General features: G+C 41.0%; 2 protein-coding genes across 3 annotated transcripts; one reads left to right on the forward strand and one right to left on the reverse strand.

The window, feature by feature from the left end:
• Positions 1–972: 972 nt before the first annotated feature.
• LOC126395021 (uncharacterized) lies at positions 973–4856 on the reverse strand. Its single transcript, XM_050052210.1, has 4 exons — positions 4756–4856; positions 3342–3720; positions 2954–3160; positions 973–2857 (listed from the first exon to the last, which is right to left on the reverse strand). Exons 2-4 carry the CDS (start codon positions 3705–3707, stop codon positions 2000–2002), a joined length of 1431 nt encoding a protein of 476 aa, XP_049908167.1. The 5' UTR covers positions 3708–3720; positions 4756–4856; the 3' UTR covers positions 973–1999.
• On the forward strand, positions 4826–8746 carry wdr54 (WD repeat domain 54). 2 transcript variants are annotated; one of them, XM_050052212.1, is made up of 10 exons: positions 4826–4873; positions 5193–5476; positions 6180–6242; positions 6394–6460; positions 6896–6952; positions 7036–7163; positions 7353–7453; positions 7749–7911; positions 8064–8138; positions 8298–8746. In XM_050052212.1, exons 2-10 carry the CDS (start codon positions 5252–5254, stop codon positions 8427–8429), a joined length of 1011 nt encoding a protein of 336 aa, XP_049908169.1. In that variant the 5' UTR covers positions 4826–4873; positions 5193–5251; the 3' UTR covers positions 8430–8746. The 2 variants fall into 2 exon arrangements, with proteins under 2 accessions (XP_049908169.1, XP_049908168.1); XM_050052211.1 differs by lacking the exon at positions 4826–4873 and adding an exon at positions 4927–5072.
• The last annotated feature ends 10506 nt before the right edge of the window (positions 8747–19252 follow it).

Raw genomic sequence — 19252 nt, forward strand, 5'->3', positions numbered from 1 at the left:
GGAAAATATTCCTCTGATTGGTGTAGAAGCCGCGGCGGTGGATGGTGATTGGCTCTCTGCACGCCGTCGTCATACCCAGAGATAGCAAGATAGGTTGCATGAGCAGGCTCCAGTGTGATTGGTGCTCGAGAGCTACTGAGGCATCAGTGACGCTGTCCTTACATTATAGTGCATTCAAGATGAAAAAAAAATGCACATGCAGTAAATACATTTTTATTTTTTGAAGCATATTATTATATCAAGTATAAACAGATTTTACATGATCACATTTATGGGCCATTTCCAGCATTCGGTGCCATTTGAGTCCCCATGACAGTATGATACATTTTGTGTACACTTATTTCTTCTATTATTACATCTTACATTATTAACCACCTTTTACCATATAATGGAATGATATGTAAGCAGAATTAGTTAAATTTATTCATTTATTAAGTCTGTCATGTTTGCTCAACTTAAATTACAAATATAAGTAATATAATTTTTGTATAGCCATATTTATAATATTCCTCACCAAATGTTTTTTTGTAATTTAAACGTTTTTGATGCTTACATTTATACATACACAATTATATGTGTGTGTGTGTGTGTGTGTGTGTGTGTGTGTGTGTGTGTGTGTGTGTGTGCCCTGTGCCCTCTGATACTGTTTTGCACAGTAACATGGGGGACATTTTATGCTAAAGTTAGCCATTACATGACATTATGATGAAAAACAAGCGAGCATGCAGGAAGATTTTTTTTAACATATTCATTAACCATATTTTCAAAGGTGTTTAACTCATTTTAGTTCATGGGCCAGCCCAATTTTGATCTCAAGTGCCCTCTCAGCAAAAGAGATTGTCACCACATGCAGCACTGTACACAGGATTAATAGAACATTTTCCTTTTAATTTTCATGCAGTTAAAACATGCAAGTCACAATTACAGAAATCACACATAACTTACACAAACTCTGGTTGCATAATTTTTTATTTTGCTGCTTGAGAAGTGTATTTTTACACTGTGTGCCACATTAACCATAAGTAAATAAATCACAACCAGATTTAGGTTTATGTCATCACAGAGACCCACTGGATATGAGTCTTAATTACTTTAACAATGTGACACTTAATTTAGAAAAACTTTAATAGCTTGAGATGGCCTGTTGCTTCAAAAATGCAGCTGAACTTCAAAACTTGAGTTAAAGACACAAGCGTCCACACATCTCCAGATTGACTGTCTTTGAACAAAACATTGGAGAGCAGCTCTGTAAAAGTCAGTTCACAACTTTGCCAATGCATCATGTATATCCAGTGGATGTCAGCAGATGGTGCTGTGGTGCAACTTCAAATCATTTTAATACTCTCTACTTGAAAAATATTGTATGTCATTTTGTGAACCTCACTTATATTTAGCTCCTGTCAGCCGTGATGTTACCCTCCCCTCCAACCTTAGTAATCTCAGGGCTTTTTCATCCCTAAGTTAGTAAATGCCACTTCACTTTCACAGTTAGCTATGTATGAATTGTATTTACCTTCCATGTTTGTATATAGTGTTATTTATCATTTTGATAATCACCTCTCTCACAGGGAGCTGCTCCAGTTGTAATAAAAACATGTACACATTCTGTAATACAAAGCATAATGCCATATAACAATTCACAGTTACAACAACAAATATTTCCTGGGCTATGTCATCTATTTTGATTTTTTATCTCATGCTCTTTTGTTTTAATGTATTGTAATGTGCACATTTATACAGAAAATTCTCTGAATAAAAAAAATAAGAACAGGAGAGAAAAGTTTATCAGACACCTTCTACAGGGAGCCCGAAGGCTCAAGGTTCACTATGTGGTGTTCATGGTCATTTGATACATTACAATTGTATTCACTTTTTGTCTTGACCACAAAAGCCACAATATAGACAGAAAGCAGAGTCTTGTACTGGGGCCATGAGTTAACATAATGGTCATCCTGCTCTAAAAATAGCCATAGACATATATTGTCACTAAATTTTATAATCAGTTTTCACACTTCTTGGATTGAAACAAAGGGGTGACCTGAGGTGGTGGACCTGCTGTAACCTGATCAACTGAAAACAGTGGCACAGCTGCATCACTTCGTATCAGCCTCAGCTTGGTAGACTGCGTAGGAGGGTTACATTTGACAGGGTTCATTTCAACTGCATGGGGATCCAGGAGAGAAACACCTTTAGCCAAAACCATTGTGTCCAGCTTCAGAGGCCCAGAGGACACCGTCCCTTCCTTCCTATGTCTGGAGGGAGACAATTTCTTCAGCCAGACATCTGCCTCGTTTCTCCTCAGAAGCTTTGCTGGCGAATCCTTGGAGCTGGTTTGTTGCTTCAGTGAGGATACAGTCCTCTCTGTTGGCTGCTTGTTATATCTTGCTTCTAGTTTGGATGGTCCGCTTGGTTTCTTGGAATTGGGTTTTGTGTACTCATTATCCACAATCTCATACTGAGGAAAGATGCAGTGTCGAGGCAAGCAGGACGGATCGAGCCTTGGTATGGGTTGGTAGTTCTTATGTTGATATAATGATCCAGTCTTATGGTTAGAAGCAGACTGTGTCCAATCTTTACCTTCTACTTCCTCTTCTGTTTTTTCTGCTGAACGTGACAGGGGTGGCAGTATTTTGCCTGAAGCAGGCTTGGGAGGTATATTAACCTGTTGCTTTTTCTTTAAATCAATTTTTGGTAGGGGGCGAGGACTAAGCACTTTATAGCAATCATAACTGACAGGCCTCCTGGGACTTGTTTCCTTTTCAGATTGCTTTGGAGAACTGTTTGTTTGGGCCATAACATTGCATTGTTTGTTGACTCTTGGCTCTGTTTGTACTGGAACCTGGCCAATGTCAGCCTCCTGTTAGGCAGAAATACAATTGGGATATAGATATACTGTAAATTTGGACATAGAAGACCTTAAATAAGACTTGGAGAAGAGAAATATCAAGCATACCTGTTTTGAGGCAGAGTGAGGTTGAGGGGTAGCATTCACAACAGGCACACATCCTTGAACCCAGGCATCTGAAGTTGCTGGCATTGGCTCTGAGTCTTCTGTTTCACATGCTTCCTCTGGTGCTTCTCCTTCATCTGGGCACAGGATTTGCTGATCTAGAATCTGTGTGAGGTGGGTCTTGGCCCAGGATGCGGTGAAAGGTGCTAGCTTAGGGGCAAAGACAGGCAATATCTCCGATGTTAGATGTACATACAGTATATCATGTGTGGTTGAATCAGATGACAGCAAGATGAATAACTGCATTGGTCTCTCCATGAGTGTCAATCAGTAAGATGATGTTCACATTTAAGTGAGATCATAATAAAAAGTGCATGCCTTTCAGCTTTACCTGCCTTTCAATGTACACTTTGAAACAGCCTTCCATGACTTGGCTCAACAGTTTGTCCATGATCTCCCCCACTGCCTCATGTGCATCCTCCTGGATCAAAATGTCTTCCCATTGGGCCTGAGTTGAGCAACCAGAATTGATATCTTTCTCTTCCAGGTCCTGCGTTGAAGCTGTATGTATTTGGACAGATGACATATGCCTTTGCTTGTCAGCTTGGATCTTGGCTGCAGAGCGGGGCATCTTGGCCTGAGTTGAGCTCCCAGATATATCTTCCACTTCCACGTCCTGCGTTCGAGGTGTATGTTTTTGGACAGACGACGTACGTCTTTGCTTGTCAGCTTGGGTCTTGGCTGCAGAGCGGGGCATCTTGGCTCAGAGGCTGGTGTGAAGTATGATAGAGAAAAAGAGAAAAACATGGATGTTAAAATGAAAAACGAAAGATGTTTGTGAGGATTTAAAATGGAATAACATCAGTCCTTATCAGTTGGCATGTTGCTGTGAAAGTGTCATTTGGTAAACATTAGCACACTCTGGTGACAACGGTCAAACTTAACACAGTTATCATTTCTCAATGGAAACTGATGCAAAATTATAATTCACTGAATATTTACAGGAGTTATATTTGTGGATGATCCTCTTGCTTACCAAAATTACTTGCAGAATTAGAATATAATTTAATTAATGTTAGAGTTGAGACAAAAATGTGTGAGAGGCACTAACTAAATCCATTAGATTGCACGTAGAGGCTTTCCTTTGTTCTTAGTAAATACCAGCTACTCAAAACTATTTCCCCAAATTGAGCTGCACACTTAAAACTTACGAAATGTCTTAGGTGGTTAAGACTTCATAAATGTGTAAATGGCTTGCTTAAACACATATGTAGCAATCAACTTAGTAAACAGGAAGTCACTGTAGAATCACAAGCTTTAATATAACTTCCAAAAATAAGAGTTTTAGGGGAGAGATGATGCAATAAATTACACAGCAGAATATTTTCTTGTTTCAGAGTTGGCTTAGTAGTTTCATGCAGTGTATGACAACTTTTTATAATTTGAAATATGGAAGAATAAGTTATTTTTGTAAAATGTAATAGCCCACTTTGCCAGTTTACATCATCCTTAAACAGCATTTTAATCAAGTGTCAGGTTTATATTGTTATTTTACTAATTAACCTAAACAATTAATATATTAATAAGCAAGCTAAAATTAATTTTGTTAGTTAACGTTAGCTAAAGTTAGATACACCTGCTAGTTAACGTTACTAGTTGTAAATAATCTGTATCGTTTAATTTTAGGTGAGCTCATTATAGTTACACGGTTAAAATGGCACAACATATCATCATTCAACCGTGTACAAACAGTTATCACTGTTTGGCCTTTAATAAGAAGATATCAAGTCAGTTCACAACCTTACCACATTCTCTTCTTTGTACCCTTTTCCGTGTAGTCTGTGGTTGCTCAGCAACCGAGGACGCAAGGATGACGTATTACGTAGCGGTGGCGTTGTCTCTATGGCTGCGAACGACGCGAAGGTAATCCTGTTGCTAACAAGAGCTAAAAAAGTGCTTGGTTCACATTAACTGTATATGTAATGGCTGACTATGACAGCGCCAGTGGCTGCCGGGTCAATTGCTGTGTGATTTGAAGCAAGAGTTTGAGCAATAAGACACAGAAAAGTAACGGTGGCCTCTTTTATTGACGCTGCAGTTGGCTTCTTGCTAACATACCTCGGTTAGCTTGCTGCTAATGTTTAGTACTTGCGTTGCCAGTTGCCAAATGACAGTAGGCCTGTGTGTTTTAATGAAACTGCTAATCTTGAATTTACCTTGACTCTTTATCTTCATCTCTTAGACTGATACCAGATTAGACTGCCATTTCAACATACTGCGCTGCTAAGAGAAGACAGCTCCATGTATCACAAAGAGAAGAGCATCCAGATCAAAAACAGCGCTTCGGCGCTGTACAACAACCTCGGCGTGCTACGCATCGCCCCGCGACGCCTCACCTACTTCACGGTGGTCCATGCTAACGTGGTCAACATGGTCAGCGCGTCCTGGGACGGACTCAACTATTCCCACCGTCAGCTGCAGTCCAAGGAGCCCAATGTCGCCACAAGCACGTCGCTCATCATGCAGGTCAGGACACAGTGCAGCGTATACAGTGTGTTCATAACACTGTACACAGTGAGAGCAGGTGGGACAGGCAGCGTGGTCCTTGAGGAACTTTCACGGGTCCCCAGCAAGATCAAAAAAAGGTGCTGGCTTTAATTTGAGGATGTATGCATTGACATTGGTTAAACACTTGAGGAATTGATTTCTTCAATTTTAGGGGGACAAAAGTTAACATACATAGAGATAAACTTGCAATGCAGCAAAAAGAGTCATTTAATTTAAAATCAGTGGCCAGCTAAAGTCTGTGCCCATTGACTTCTGCAGACACATGTCTTCATTGGTGATGCCCCACAGGTGCATAAAAACGTTATTGTTGTCTTCTTTGCATATTTAGGATAAGTGCCCTGCTGCAGTGCCCTAATGCTGGGGGACTAGGCATATGTGTAATAAGGGCTGCAAGTCCTGTACTGCTCCCCAGTATGGATGCACTGTTAATGTGGAAAGTAAGCACATAGTCATTGTTACTGTTGGATTCCCAGTCCAATGTGTTTTAGAGTACATCTCTCGAACAATAAAACAAAATCACCTCACACACAGTTAAGAAAGTTTATGGAAAAAGTGAACTACATTCTCTAATAGGTCTTATTTTGTTTTTTGCTCCTGCATACTGCATATGCATTTGACTGTATCATAAGAATTAAAGAAATCCTTTGTTTTCTTGTAACAGGCTGCGTTTTGTCCCCTGCCCTCTCGTGATCTGCTGGTGGTGACTTCTCAGAAAGGCATTCAGGTGAGTTTTTGTGTGCTTTTTCTGCAGTCATTGGCAGTCACCATGTTTGGAGGAAGCATTGCTACTTGTGAACTTACAGTGGATGTGTTGTATATTTGTGTTGTTGAGTGTTTTTGCAGCCTTTTACTTTCATATTAATCCATTGTTTTAGATGTATGAATCTGATGGCTCCATCATGGTGTACTGGCATGCACTGGATACTCCGGAAACACCCACAGGTACACTTACATATAAACAGTGGATCAAAGTCTGACCTGTATTTGCATGACTAGTTTGAAAAGATTAAATATATAATACGATGCAGTACAATGAGATATGATACAGTATGATGAGACAATAGAAGATGACACAAGTATAATTTTTTGTTCCTGTACATGTGTCAGTGTAGTTAATCCATCTTAATAACATAAATATAATTAAGAACATCAGTGAGAGAATCTGATTATTATAATGACATTTTCAGGCATCTACACCCACATTATTATATCTGCACAATCACAAATGGCAGTAACATGAACAATTTGTTTCTGCGTTGTTAAGCTAACTGCGGGTATTTTACTCACATGACATAATACATTTGTGCAGTCATACATTTTACCAGTTGCAGTTTTATGCCAAATGTCGTGCACTCACAGAACTTGTTTGTGTCCCAGCTCAGGCAGTGTTTGCTCGGGGGATATCAGCAGTGTGGGAGAGTTATATATGTGTGGGTAAGTACTGAGTGGAATATATTTACGTATATTCAAAATACAGGACAAGTTTCACATTCCCCTGGCTCTTTGTCTCCGTTTAGGCGTCTCATCTGGTGCAATTCTAGTATTTGATGTTCCCAGTAAAGGCAGTAATATTACCCTGTCTGAGGTCCTGGAGGAGCACAAGGAGTCCATCACTGACATGGCCTCGGAGTGCTCTGGCAGCCAGGTATGGTGTGTGTGCTTGTTCACTGTTTGCAGTCTGCCTATCTGAACCTGTAGTGATTTGCTCTAACTTTTTCCATTAATGACAGACATACTTAAATAAATTAAGACTTTATGTAATACTTCGAGGACCTACTATGATTCTATGAGTTACATAATCCCTTCCACTCTGCTGCTGTCTCCCTCCCCTCAGGAGTGCATAGCCGATCTGGTCAGTGCCGATGATGGGGGCAACCTGTGTGTGTGGAAGTCTGGAGAGGAATTTCAGCTGCTAAACAATATCCCTGGCTTTGAGTAAGAAGCTGACCACATTATAGTTTTGTCATTTTTGGTGTACGATGTAAGACTGAGCAAACATAAAGTGACCTTTGGTGAAACTCCATCACTGTCACTCCTCCTCTACTCTTACTTTCCTCTCTATCTCTCTCCCCTCTTCACGCATTATTGCACTTGTCAACTCCCCAATATGTTCCTTTCCACCGTCCTTTGTTTCTTCTTCATTTCCGCTCCTCGCTCTAATCTAATGTCCATTATATTTTCCCTTAATGCCCTGATGGCAATCATCCTCCATCTTCCTCACTGCTCTCAGTATGAGCTGCTCATCTGTCAAGCTGTGGAAAGGTACAGTGGTGGCAGGTTACGGCACAGGCCAGATTCGTCTCTATGAGGCAGTGACGGGAATCCTGCATGCTGAGATCAACGCCCACGCTCGCTGGATATACTCACTAGACATTGCTCCTTTTTCTGGGCTGGTGAGTTGAATAAACCAAATTGAATAAAAAAAAATCTGTTAATTGTGTTAGGATTTATCACTTGAAATGATAAGTAGATATTTTAATTTTTCAGCTAATATTATTATCATTTATTGTTTATCTCATACCATTTAATTTTGCTTTTGCTTTAGCTTCTGTCTGCTGCTGAGGACTCTCTAGTCAGAGTGTGGCACCTGACACTGACCCCAGAGACCAACAGTGTGGAGGTAACTGGTCTTAAAACAGAAAACATAATTTATTTTCTTAATATGTTTAGAATCAAGGCACAGTTTATAGTGCTTTACCCACAGGTTTAACTTATGTTAGATCATTTTCTTTTACTGCCAATGAGACCCCGACTCTGTTTTTTTCTCATTTGCATTCAGGTTGCCCATTTGCACAATGAGTGTGTGACAGACACACAGATCTGTGGCGCTAAGTTCTGCGACGGCGATGGTTATGCCTTTGCGGTGACAGGCTATGACCTGAGTGAGATCATACGTTACACCCAAACATAGGACATTCATTGAAGCTAAGAATTGGAATGTGAATTTGGTATATTGGAATGTTTCTGGAAGGATAACATGACCAAGATGGCACAGAGTCAAACGTCAAATGTTTAATGGCATTTCTGTCTCTATGTCTACAAAGGCTAGAAAGAGATGAGTATATAAGATAATAATGCAAAAGTAATTTGTTAAAATTTCTGTAAATATTTTAAGTGCAGATGTTTACATGTATGTGAATGTAACTTAAAAAAAGTAATGGAATATTCTATTGTTCTTTATGACATCATTGTTTCAAGCAACTATACCAGTAAAAGATTTTGTAGAGAAAGCCAGTGTGTCTGGGTTTTAATATCGCACTTCACAAATGCACCAGTAGATGGGGCTGTGGGTCAGTTATTTTTGAGCAGGGCAACAACAGTGCAGTGCAGACAGATTTCACTAGAGGACAGGGTGGAGTTGCATTAAAGGTTATAGACGAAAGACAGACTATTCCAGAAACTCCACATTGTGACTGGATGCTGTGTGGAGACCACAGGACACCCATGCCAATCAGATAACATGGGCACATTGCAGAGGGAGTTCATAAACATTTTCATTGTATTATAAATTTCATATATGGCCTCTTATGCATCATCCCTTCTCTTCCAATCACGTCCACAATCTAACATGTGACAGAGTTATATGTATAATTAACTTAAGTTTTTTTAAAATCATTTTCTTTTACAGTCCAAGACATCTATATCTCAGGCAAGTGTGTTTTTCTCCAACTGTTTCTGTGACGTCTAGGATGTTTTTTACACAGTTCACTGGTGTTTAAATTTTGTAAACGGAGTGTGTCACTGTAGTTACAGTAGAAACAGAAAGTCTTGTTTTTCCCTAGAAAAATACACAAATGACCAGAAAGGCCTTTATTAAAAACAAATGCAACCTTCTACCACAGAGGTTTTTCAGAATTACACTCCAAGTCAACTCAAGACAAGACATCACTTAGAAAGAGAGATAGTGTTCTCAAGAATCTGTTTAAATGAGCCAGAAAAGCCCTCATTTAATACAAATCTTGCCAACTTGGTTGTAAAAATCATGTTCATCACAGGACACATGAGGTTTTTTTTTGTAGTTCACATCTGGCAGCCAGGTATCATTGTTATTCCACTCACTTCATCAAGATAAGAAGAATCAGGTCAGCGAGGAATTGTGTGCTGTTTGTCAGTTTAGGGCTAAGCGTGTATTAAATCCCCGAGTTCTAGTCTTTTCTGGTTTGCAGTCAACACTGGTCACATAACATCAACTGACAAGACTGTTTTGAACCCACACACAAGGCAGATTATGTAACTCAAATTTGGTAGGTACCAAGTGAAAGTCATGCTAATGCTGATGGCCGCGTCAATTGTAAAGCATAAACAGTGTCAAGAGCGCACAAAGTCTTTATGGAATCAATAATTTTCAGTATGTCATGTTGTGTCATGCTTCCCCAGCTGCCTGGGGTGGGGTGGCTAACTACACTGGCTCAGTGGAGGACTAGGCTGTCAATATGAGGTCCCAAATGACACGGACGCTGAGATTACATAACTAACTGGAACAGTACAGAGGGAGGGAAAGGTTGGTCAAAAGTGATACATGAAATAAGGAAAGGATTGAAAGAGCAGAGGAGATGCTGAGCAAAGGAAAAGAGCTTGTTAAGGGTTAGAGTAAGGAGAATATGACATCACTTCTCACAGAAAAACATGAAGAGAAACAACAACAGTCATTTATTCCTTGTTAACAAAGTCAATAGTTCTGTGGGACACTCTCGTCCCGTACACAGCCCCGGGGCCACTCATGCTGTGTACTGCTACAATACTTGTCAATAGTTGGCTCTTAGGTGTTACACACAGCTGAGCACACAGCGTTGGGAGATCAGACCTCAACATGAACTGTTCTCAGATATGGATATGAAACTATGTGGACTGTGTAAGCATGTGTGTATGTGCACGTCTGTCAGGTGATAGTGATGATAGAGCAACATTCTCCTACTCATATTGTCTGTTTGACACTTTTATATAACTCATGTGTTCTGCGAAGTAAAATTACTGTTTATCAGGTGAGTCTGGGGGCTTTGAGATAACTGCTTAATTTCCCCGTCCCAATGGCAAGGTAAAGTGGTGAAAATATTCTTAATACAGTGTACACTTAAACTGAAACTGACTTTTTAGGTGGCTTAAAATAACCAATGCTTGTTTGCAATCATGTGACTATTATGACACGCAAAATTCAAATGGAGGGCAGGAAGTGATAAATCGATATACTGCATGAGAGGAAAGTGACTGCAGAAAGGGTTGGATGAACCTGCAGGCAGCCGGTATCAAAAGAAAATTAAAACTCATCTTGGGTGTGATCCATACAAAACCAAGAAAAGTGATTTTTCCCTACTGCATGATCGATGATCATCGTTATCCTCCAGACCTCCTAACGTTACTAAAGTTGCATGGCGAGTGGACTATAACTTTTTTCCATGTGCTTGCGTCCTCAACTTAGACTGCTGTCTTGTTTTTGGCCAGATGAGTAAATTATGCTTGAGCATAACTGTCTTCATATTTAAACTCTGTACATGGATGTACCGCTATCAGGCTAACGCTACTAGGTAAGAGGCAGGGTACACCATGGACAGGTCACCAGACTATCACAGGGCTGACACATACAGACAGACAACCATTCACGTTCACATTCACGACTACGGACAATTTAGAGTTACCAATTAACCTATCCCCAACCTGCATGTCTTTGGACTGTGGGAGGAAGCCGGAGTACCCGGAGAAAACTCATGCTGACACGAGGAGAACATGCAAACTTCACACAGAAGGGCTCTCTCCTTGGAACAAACCAGGAACCCTCTTGCTGTGAGGCAACTGTTCTAACCACCACACCACCATGCTGCCCTGTGAGTAGCACATGTCCACAAATATTGCTTGAACTTTCCTAGGCCATGGAAATTACCTATTGGAATTCTTAATTTAGGAGGTGTTCCCCTTTAAGGCACTGGCCTTCTATTCAGCTGTCCTGCCATTAAGCATGAAGTCTCACATTCCTATTAATTGTAATTGATTAACCAACAAGACAAGTTTGTTCAGTGCACAACCCAAACTATACATGTGTATCGACCAAACCCAGGCTGTCAAATACCATGCCACAATCCTAGTTCATCCATCATATGACCTGATGTGTTAGCGGGTGTGGTAGGTATCTGTATGTGTGTTTACGTGAACACCGCAGCATGAATATCTGTTAGGCTGACTGTTTGTGTGTTTCTTCATTATTCTCTTGGAGAAAGAGCAAATTATCCCATGCCCACCCATCCTTGTGGCAGCTGCCTAGGCCCGTGCTGCTAAGCCTATTGGGATAGAGCCTCACCAGGGGGGATGAAGAGCCTAAAGCCCCTCCAGCCTGCTGCCACAGACAGACCAACTCTCTGACGAAGCAACCAGGAAACTAGCTCCTGTTGACATGCTGTATAAATAGGTCTTCCATTTTAAACACTCTGAAATGGAAAGGAGGGGGGTACCACACACCGACAGACCTGAAAATCTGTCACTGCTGACTGACAGACGCGCAGACATAGGGGTGCAAACCAGAACTAGGTCGAATAACATTTGCAAATGAACAGAAAATAGAATGCAGTTTGTTTTTGTATAGAATATCATTATAGATACAGCCTTTAATTAGTCTGCGACTGACATGATAAAATGGTGCGCAGCCCAATATAGCAGGTGAAAGAGGTTAAGAGAGCAACGAGAAAGGGTGTGTATTTATCTATGATGTCATCCTGGTGATTATAATAATTGAAATGTAGAGTGACTGAAGTGGCCTGACGACTTGGACAGCTCATCCTGTCTGCAAACGTGCAGAACGGGTTGAGCTCTGTGATGGTGTAGCTCTGTTTTATTGCTACAATCTACATGATAGCAAAGCCATGCCAACCCACTCACCGCCATAACCACAGCCTCTGTGCATCATTATGCTGTACCATGGAAAACCACACCCACACATCATGGCAGGACAATCCACCCTTCCTGTCTATGTGGACCTCTGATCTGGGGGAAATGTCTCAACATACAGTACTGACTGACTCACTGTGTCCCAAATCATCTCTGGAAAATACAGCTCATGAGAAGACAAGTCGTAGCTCCACTCTACCATGTTTTCAGACTTGGTTGAAATTATTCTAAATAAAAAAGGCTGTTGAAAGTCTTGCTAAGAAGATTTCACATTTATATACCCAACAAGTTTGGGTATATTAAGACTAGGCTTTTGATGAATCATGTGGAATGATGTGTAAGCAAAGCACCATTGTACTGGATGCCAGAGATGGGAGAAATGCATTGCTGCTGTCGAACAAGGTTAGGTGGGGCGGCCTAGAATCAAATAGAGGACATGAGGTCATCCTCGACTCAAGGATTTATCTGTTATTTTGCCATTTAAATTGTTGAAAACAGGAACTCAACGGAGGGTTAAATGGACACTGACCATTTAGGTGTAGTCCATTATACAACAGTGGTTGGTTGGTCCGTCCTGACCTCTCCGTGCACGCACACATGCACGACTTTCATATCCCCCAGTAACGTCATTTAGAAGGCAGGCAATGGGACTTAAGTGCATTAGATTAGAGTAAAATAAACATGATCAGACCCTGCCATCTGCACTGGGATGGCATGGTTGCCTAGCACTGGGCACTGTTTGGATTGTCTGACGTTGATGTGCTGACGTTTGAGTGTGTGTCAGTGTGTGTGTTTGTGCCTGCTTGTGTATGTTGCAATATGTGCAGATGGCACCACTCAAATGATGATGGATTCATTTTCTAGACAGGCTTCCAAATAAAGTCAGTTTTGAATCATTGTGTCTGTGTACAATTGTGTGTGCGTGCGTGTGTGTGTGTGTGTGTGTGTGTGTGTGTGTGTTTAATCTGGGTTCAGTTTTGGTGGATATTTATTCAAATAATGTGATCAGTGATGATGCTTGTAAAATGATTTGGGATAACTTGTTTTCACAGCCTTCTCTCACTAAATTAAATAATATATTTAATTGCGAGACAAAAGTACCTGGCATGCTTTGTGTTGTTTATTCCACTCGGGAAAATATAATATAACAGATCACTCTCATGGTCAATTTGGAGACATCTGCTTTATGAAGCTGGACAAAATTGTGTTGCTTTTAATTCCAAACTGCTCTTTTTCTCACACCTAAATACCCCTCTCGTTACCTCGAGTGTGTGGGCGAGACAGTTATTGAGTCTCAAAATAGAGTCACGGCAATAATAACAGCAATATCCTGGCAACCCATATCATTGTGCTCTATCAGTGAGACTGCTAATAGGGTTAATATGAAGGAGATGAATGGGCGTCTTCAGGGCACAACCTGAATTTGAAATACATAAACATTCCCATCAAACGTCCGGTTATGTGTGTTCTTTGTTTCTCTGCATGGGCACATTGGATGTGTGTGTGTGTGTGTGTGTGTGTGTGTATGTGTGTCAGACAGAGAAAGAGAGAGACAGAATGAAATGCAGGCTTTATGAGTGGACCAACTTGGCATTCACCTCAGTGTGCACACACCATTCCTAATTGGCAGCCACAGAGAAAGCCCAGGCAAGCTAACGCTGCAGAAACATCTTACAGAGGTTATCTGGTGCACCGGTGGGAAACAGATATGTTATCATTTTTTGTAAAACTGTGGTAAGACCAAAAATGAGCATGGTGACATTATAACAGTATTCTTTACTGTGGTTATTTTCAATGTAGCTAAAGCAAAAGGGAACTGATTTTTAATGTTACCCTAAAGTAACACCACAGAGAGGGCAGTTTCATATAGCACCTGCTGTGTTTCAACAGAGGGTCTTCAGTTCAGCTCTGTGTGCATGTGTCGCGTGTGTGTGTGTGCATGTGTGTGCTGGATCAGAGTTCATTAATCAAAGCACCATTTGTTCCAACAAGTTAAGCAAAGCTCTGTCTATAAAAGTACAGTCCAAGGACTATTCGTTTAAGGGAAATGTATCGCCTTAAACTGTAACATTCCTTCTTCAGAGACGGTGTAGCTTCTTTTTGAAATGGTCCGAGAAGGACTAGTTCAAGTGCATGCTTTTGGTACGTTGATGTTTGAGTAGCCTTTTCCGTGCCAGGAGTTTGGTAACTCAGCAGCTCATTTCTAGCATGGCTCTGACACATATTCACACATGGATGCATCCCAGTACGGGACTGATGTGGTGTGTTACTCTTGAACACTTTGTCGTTAATCCATAACAGTAATATTGTTTTAAAGGTGCAGTGTGCAGGATTTAGCACCATCGTGGTGAGATTGCAGAACTGAAGCTTGAACTACAGTGCAGATGCAAAAATGCAAATGCCCCTATCAAGAGCCAGTGTTTGCCTTGTCCATTCTGGGCTACTGAAGAGCAATATGGTAAACATTGATTCATAAGCCCCTTTTCCACTGAGCAGTACAGTACAGTACAGTTCAGTCCGGTACGCTTTTTTCCGTTTCCACCGTGAAAAGTTGTGGATGGTACCAATGGAACTGCTCCTGACTGTCCTCATTTTTGGTCCCCCCTCTGTTGGGGTACCAAGCACACAGATCTGGTACTAAAAGGTGGAGCTGTGAACACTGCAGTTCGTTGATTGGTCAATAGCTGACGGTCACTCTGCTCAGGGCTGAGTTGTGGCTGGTTTTGAGGCTCATGTAACCACTGTTCACACTGTGGAGAGTTTTATTAGTAAACTGTAACTATAAAATGAAAGGATGTGTTGCTGCCTCTTGCAGCAGCTGTAGTCAGAGAAAAAATAATTTAATTTTTTTTTTTTGGAACGATTTTATTGAACATGTTAAAAGAAACAAAAAGTCAAACAAAATAAAGCATATGACATAAAACAAAACAAAACAAAACAAGCAAAGCAGAATCAAATAATAAACAACTTAAATGATATTGGTCATGTTCAAAAGGGGTAAGAAGAAGTAAAAAAAAACTTTTCTAGTCCTACCCCCTTATAATTCACTGGGATGACTGACTTTTAAGGTGGAAGGTGGAACGTTAACTTGTAATGTTACTCAATGTATGAGTTGACGATGTGAATCCATCAGCACACCTTTAATTTCACTGTGACAGCTTTGACCATTACTTTAGTTTTTATTGTCTCTCTCAAATATTTAAAAATATATATAATTTTTGACTGGAATATGTGAACTGCATATATTCTAATCCTCCCTTGAAGAAAAAAAAAGCGTTGCAGAGCTTCATTGCTGGGGGCTCCGGCAACACTAAACCCCTGAGCTTGCCTGAGAAGGACTAAATGCACAAACCCGCTATTTTTAAATATTGCTGAGCGCATCAAGGGTCTAGGTACCATGTCTGAAGGGTAACTTTTGGTTTCAGTGGTACTGAACCAAAAGTGTTTGGTGGAAATATAGTATGAATACTATATTTAATTTCTGCCAATAGCTCCCTCTAAATCAGTGGTTCCCGACTGTTCCAGCCATGGGGTCCAAATTTCTCCTTAGTCACTAGTTCAAGGTCCACACAGTTTAATATATTCAGTGTCATACTTGCATTTGGCCATGTCCTTGAGCTAGTTTGCAGCCCGTCATTTAGCTGTCCGTTATCCTCTACAGCAGGAAATTGCCCTCCAAAATAAAAGCTCTGAACTGGAAATTCACTGTACTTTGAAATAAAGTGCATTTTTGTACAAACTTGACAAATTTGTGAGTCACTTGTGATCCATTCAGAATGGACCTGCAACCCACTTTTGGAACGGGACCCACCAGTTGGGAACCAGTGCTCTAAATCCTGCACACTGTACCTTTAATATTAAGAATTTGAGTGGTAAACTGTTAGTATTTTGCATTATAAACATAAAAAAAACTTTTTGGTCACAAAGTATTTATTCAGCAGTTACTTCTATTGAATCCAAGAATAAAGATAGCACACATTAGGTTAGATAACACTAATAAATTTAGTTCTTAAAGGCTCAAGCACACAAGTTTTCATATCAAATAAGATGAACCAGAGTTGTGCTCTACTGACCCCCTTTAGCCAACGCATTCCCCAGCTGTTCGGTCACTCAACATTTACACACACACACAAAATGTGTGCCCACACAAACACATTCACATACTCACAACCTTACACAGACAGTGACCCATAGAAGTAGTGTAAGAGAGGTTTAAACTTTAACTGACTGGCACCTACTTGATTAATGCTGGTTAATTTGTTTCCTTGCTAAACTCACTGGGCATGAACTTATGCCCTCCATGACTGAGATATAAATGACTCCTTTGAGAAGTGTGGTATCATATATCTACTCTCACATGGTATGAGCCTGACTGTTATATTGAGCTTTTGTGCTCGGCTTCATCTGCCTGTTACAGTATATAGTTCAATAGATGAACTGAACCCTTTGGATGAACAGTGCTTGTAATGCCAGATCATTCAGAGGTTACTGTATGATGGAGATTTTACAAGATTTTTGCTCAAATATAAAAATATATTTAATCATGATGACAGCCAGAACATGAAAAGTTGGGGGAAGGAGGATTATCATTGTATTGACATAAAGCAGCCAAACTCTTAAAGCAAGGTTCTGAGTCACACACTGTCTCTTAGGAGATTTAAGACTTCAAAACCACAATAGTGGGCAGAGGATGCAGCTGCAGACCTAACTCCTGTCTTTTAGTTTTGTTTTATTAACCTAGTACCTGTCCTTCCCCCCCATCTGGCCTCCTGCCTGCCAGCCTGGACAAAGTAAATGATATGTGGGTAAATGGAGCAGAAGTACAAACAACGCAATCTGCTCATTTGCCCTGAGAAAGCTATTGGACCTCCGTGAAAAGTGCGGTGACCCCACACACCCTTCAATTAAGGTCAGTCACTCCCACACTGCGTGTCTGTGTGGATGGAGGGAGATGGAAAGAGAGAGAAGTTTGGCTATGAGAGAAAGTCAGAGGACCCAAGAGACGTGACAGACCTCATGTACTTGGAAGACCTTAAGGAGCTCCTGCTTTGGTCGTTGACTCACTGCTGAGGAAATCATCACAGACATACGCACATTTACACGTATCCACATGAGACTTGAAGGCAGAGACCTTGCATATTTAATACAATATGATCAGTTAATGGGTGTGTTCCTGTATTTTTCATTAGAACAATGAGAAAATGACAAAGACTTTCACAGCTCATAAATATGAAACCCTCCGGATAGAACCTCAAACCTCCAGTTCCCTTCTGAACGTCATAAGTCTCGTAAACAAGAGGAAGATAAACAAAACGCAAGAAATGAAAGAGAGAGAAAAGGAAGGGGGAAAAAAGAGCAGGAGAAAGATGAAGGGGGGAAAAGACGGGAAGAAACAGAGAGAGAGAAAGAGATCAGAGTTTGTCTGGAAAACACAAGCAATGGATGTCAGGGCAGAGGTAGCTGTGCTCGTCCCTGTTTCCATGGCGACCCAAATGTGCTGTCAGTGCAGTGACGCCAGTTGGGAGCGTTGCGTTGCGGCCGTGCTGACATGAGCCACACGTGCCAATGCCCAGCTGACAGCGCTGAGCATACGCCAGCGTCTATTCATAGCACCTAAGTGACACCCGGGAGGGACACTGACAGCCTGGAGTGTGGGCCAAGGAGGCCAGGTGCCCAAAACTGGGTAGGTGCTGGCCGGGGACTGGATGGCACCCCTTCATGGAAGTGGATGGGCGCATAAAGAGATTGAGGGATGAACTCATGGTAGGGGTTATGTCATACTCTCTCTGATCTCTGTCCATGCTGACAAAGTGACATCTGGCCCCTCAGTCACCGCAAAGAATTACACAAATCCCTGCTTTTTTCCCTGTCTCTAAACAAACTGTGCATATGTGCATGGTACAAACCTGGTGGGGTCATGAGCGGTCAAGCAGCATTTGTCTGAGTCAAAGTAGTTCAGGTTTCATGTTCAGTTTTATTTGGGTGCAACAGCCAGGTCAGATGACTAAGAGTTGCATACAACACACTATAAATACAGACAACATACTGTAAAAACAAAGTACAGAAAACTAATGTTAAAAGCATGGGTGGATTATGAGACAATGGGCCGGCCTGGACACTGATATGCAAACAGTGATATGTTATGTGTCTCTTTGAGGTAAGGTGTGCATCTCTTTTGGTTGTTTTGTGTCTCTTTGTAGTTGTTTTGTGTCTTACTGAGGTAATTTAGTGTCTCTTTGAGGTTATTGTGTGTCTTTTTTGGTTGTTTTGTGTCTCTTTGAGGTGATTTTGTATCCTATTGAGGTAATTTTGTGTCTTACTGAGGTACTTCTGTGTCTCTTTGCAGTATTTGTGTGTCTCTTTTGGTTGTTTGTGTGACTTTGTAATCATTTTGTGTCTCCTTGTGGTTGTTATGTGTCTCTTTGTAGTTATTTTGTGTGTCTATGTGGTTGTTTTGCCTATTTGTGTAGTTATTTTCTGTCTCTTTGCAGTTCCTTTAAATGTTTTTGTGTGGTCTTATTGTGTGTCTTTGTGGTCTTTTGAGTCTCTTCCTGCTCAGTATGTTTTAAGTTGAGTGACGTTTTAAAGATGAAGGGCAGGGGGCCCCCTGACATGTTGGGTACCTGGGCCTGGGCCTTGGCCCGGTTTGCCAGTTCAGTAATCCATCCATGGGTATAAGGGGATATAGCATATGCATGGCACCAATCTAGGAGGCACTACGGCAGGTAAGGATGGCGTCGTAGAAATTTGAGGAAGATTTTTTTCCAGACCGCCAGTTTCTGGAGGATCAGATTAGGGACCTGCAGTTGATTAATATGTAGGACTCAAGTGACCCATCACTTCCTGGCTCATCAGAGTCAT

The sequence above is a fragment of the Epinephelus moara genome, chromosome 8, assembly GCF_006386435.1.
Source record: "Epinephelus moara isolate mb chromosome 8, YSFRI_EMoa_1.0, whole genome shotgun sequence".
In the NCBI taxonomy this organism is placed as follows: Eukaryota; Metazoa; Chordata; class Actinopteri; order Perciformes; family Serranidae; genus Epinephelus; species Epinephelus moara.

Bases quoted from the DNA above. Each gene is read 5' to 3' on its own strand.
- LOC126395021 (XM_050052210.1), bottom strand. From the start codon at position 3,707: ATGCCCCGCTCTGCAGCCAAGACCCAAGCTGACAAGCAAAGACGTACG. The intron at 3,161-3,341 runs GTAAAGCTGAAA...TTTGCCCCTAAG, and splicing joins AAGTGTACATTGAAAGGCAG to CTAGCACCTTTCACCGCATC. The intron at 2,858-2,953 runs GTATGCTTGATA...TCTGCCTAACAG, and splicing joins CTCACTCTGCCTCAAAACAG to GAGGCTGACATTGGCCAGGT.
- wdr54 (XM_050052212.1), top strand. From the start codon at position 5,252: ATGTATCACAAAGAGAAGAGCATCCAGATCAAAAACAGCGCTTCGGCG. The intron at 6,953-7,035 runs GTAAGTACTGAG...GTCTCCGTTTAG, and splicing joins GGAGAGTTATATATGTGTGG to GCGTCTCATCTGGTGCAATT. The intron at 7,912-8,063 runs GTGAGTTGAATA...CTTTTGCTTTAG, and splicing joins TTGCTCCTTTTTCTGGGCTG to CTTCTGTCTGCTGCTGAGGA.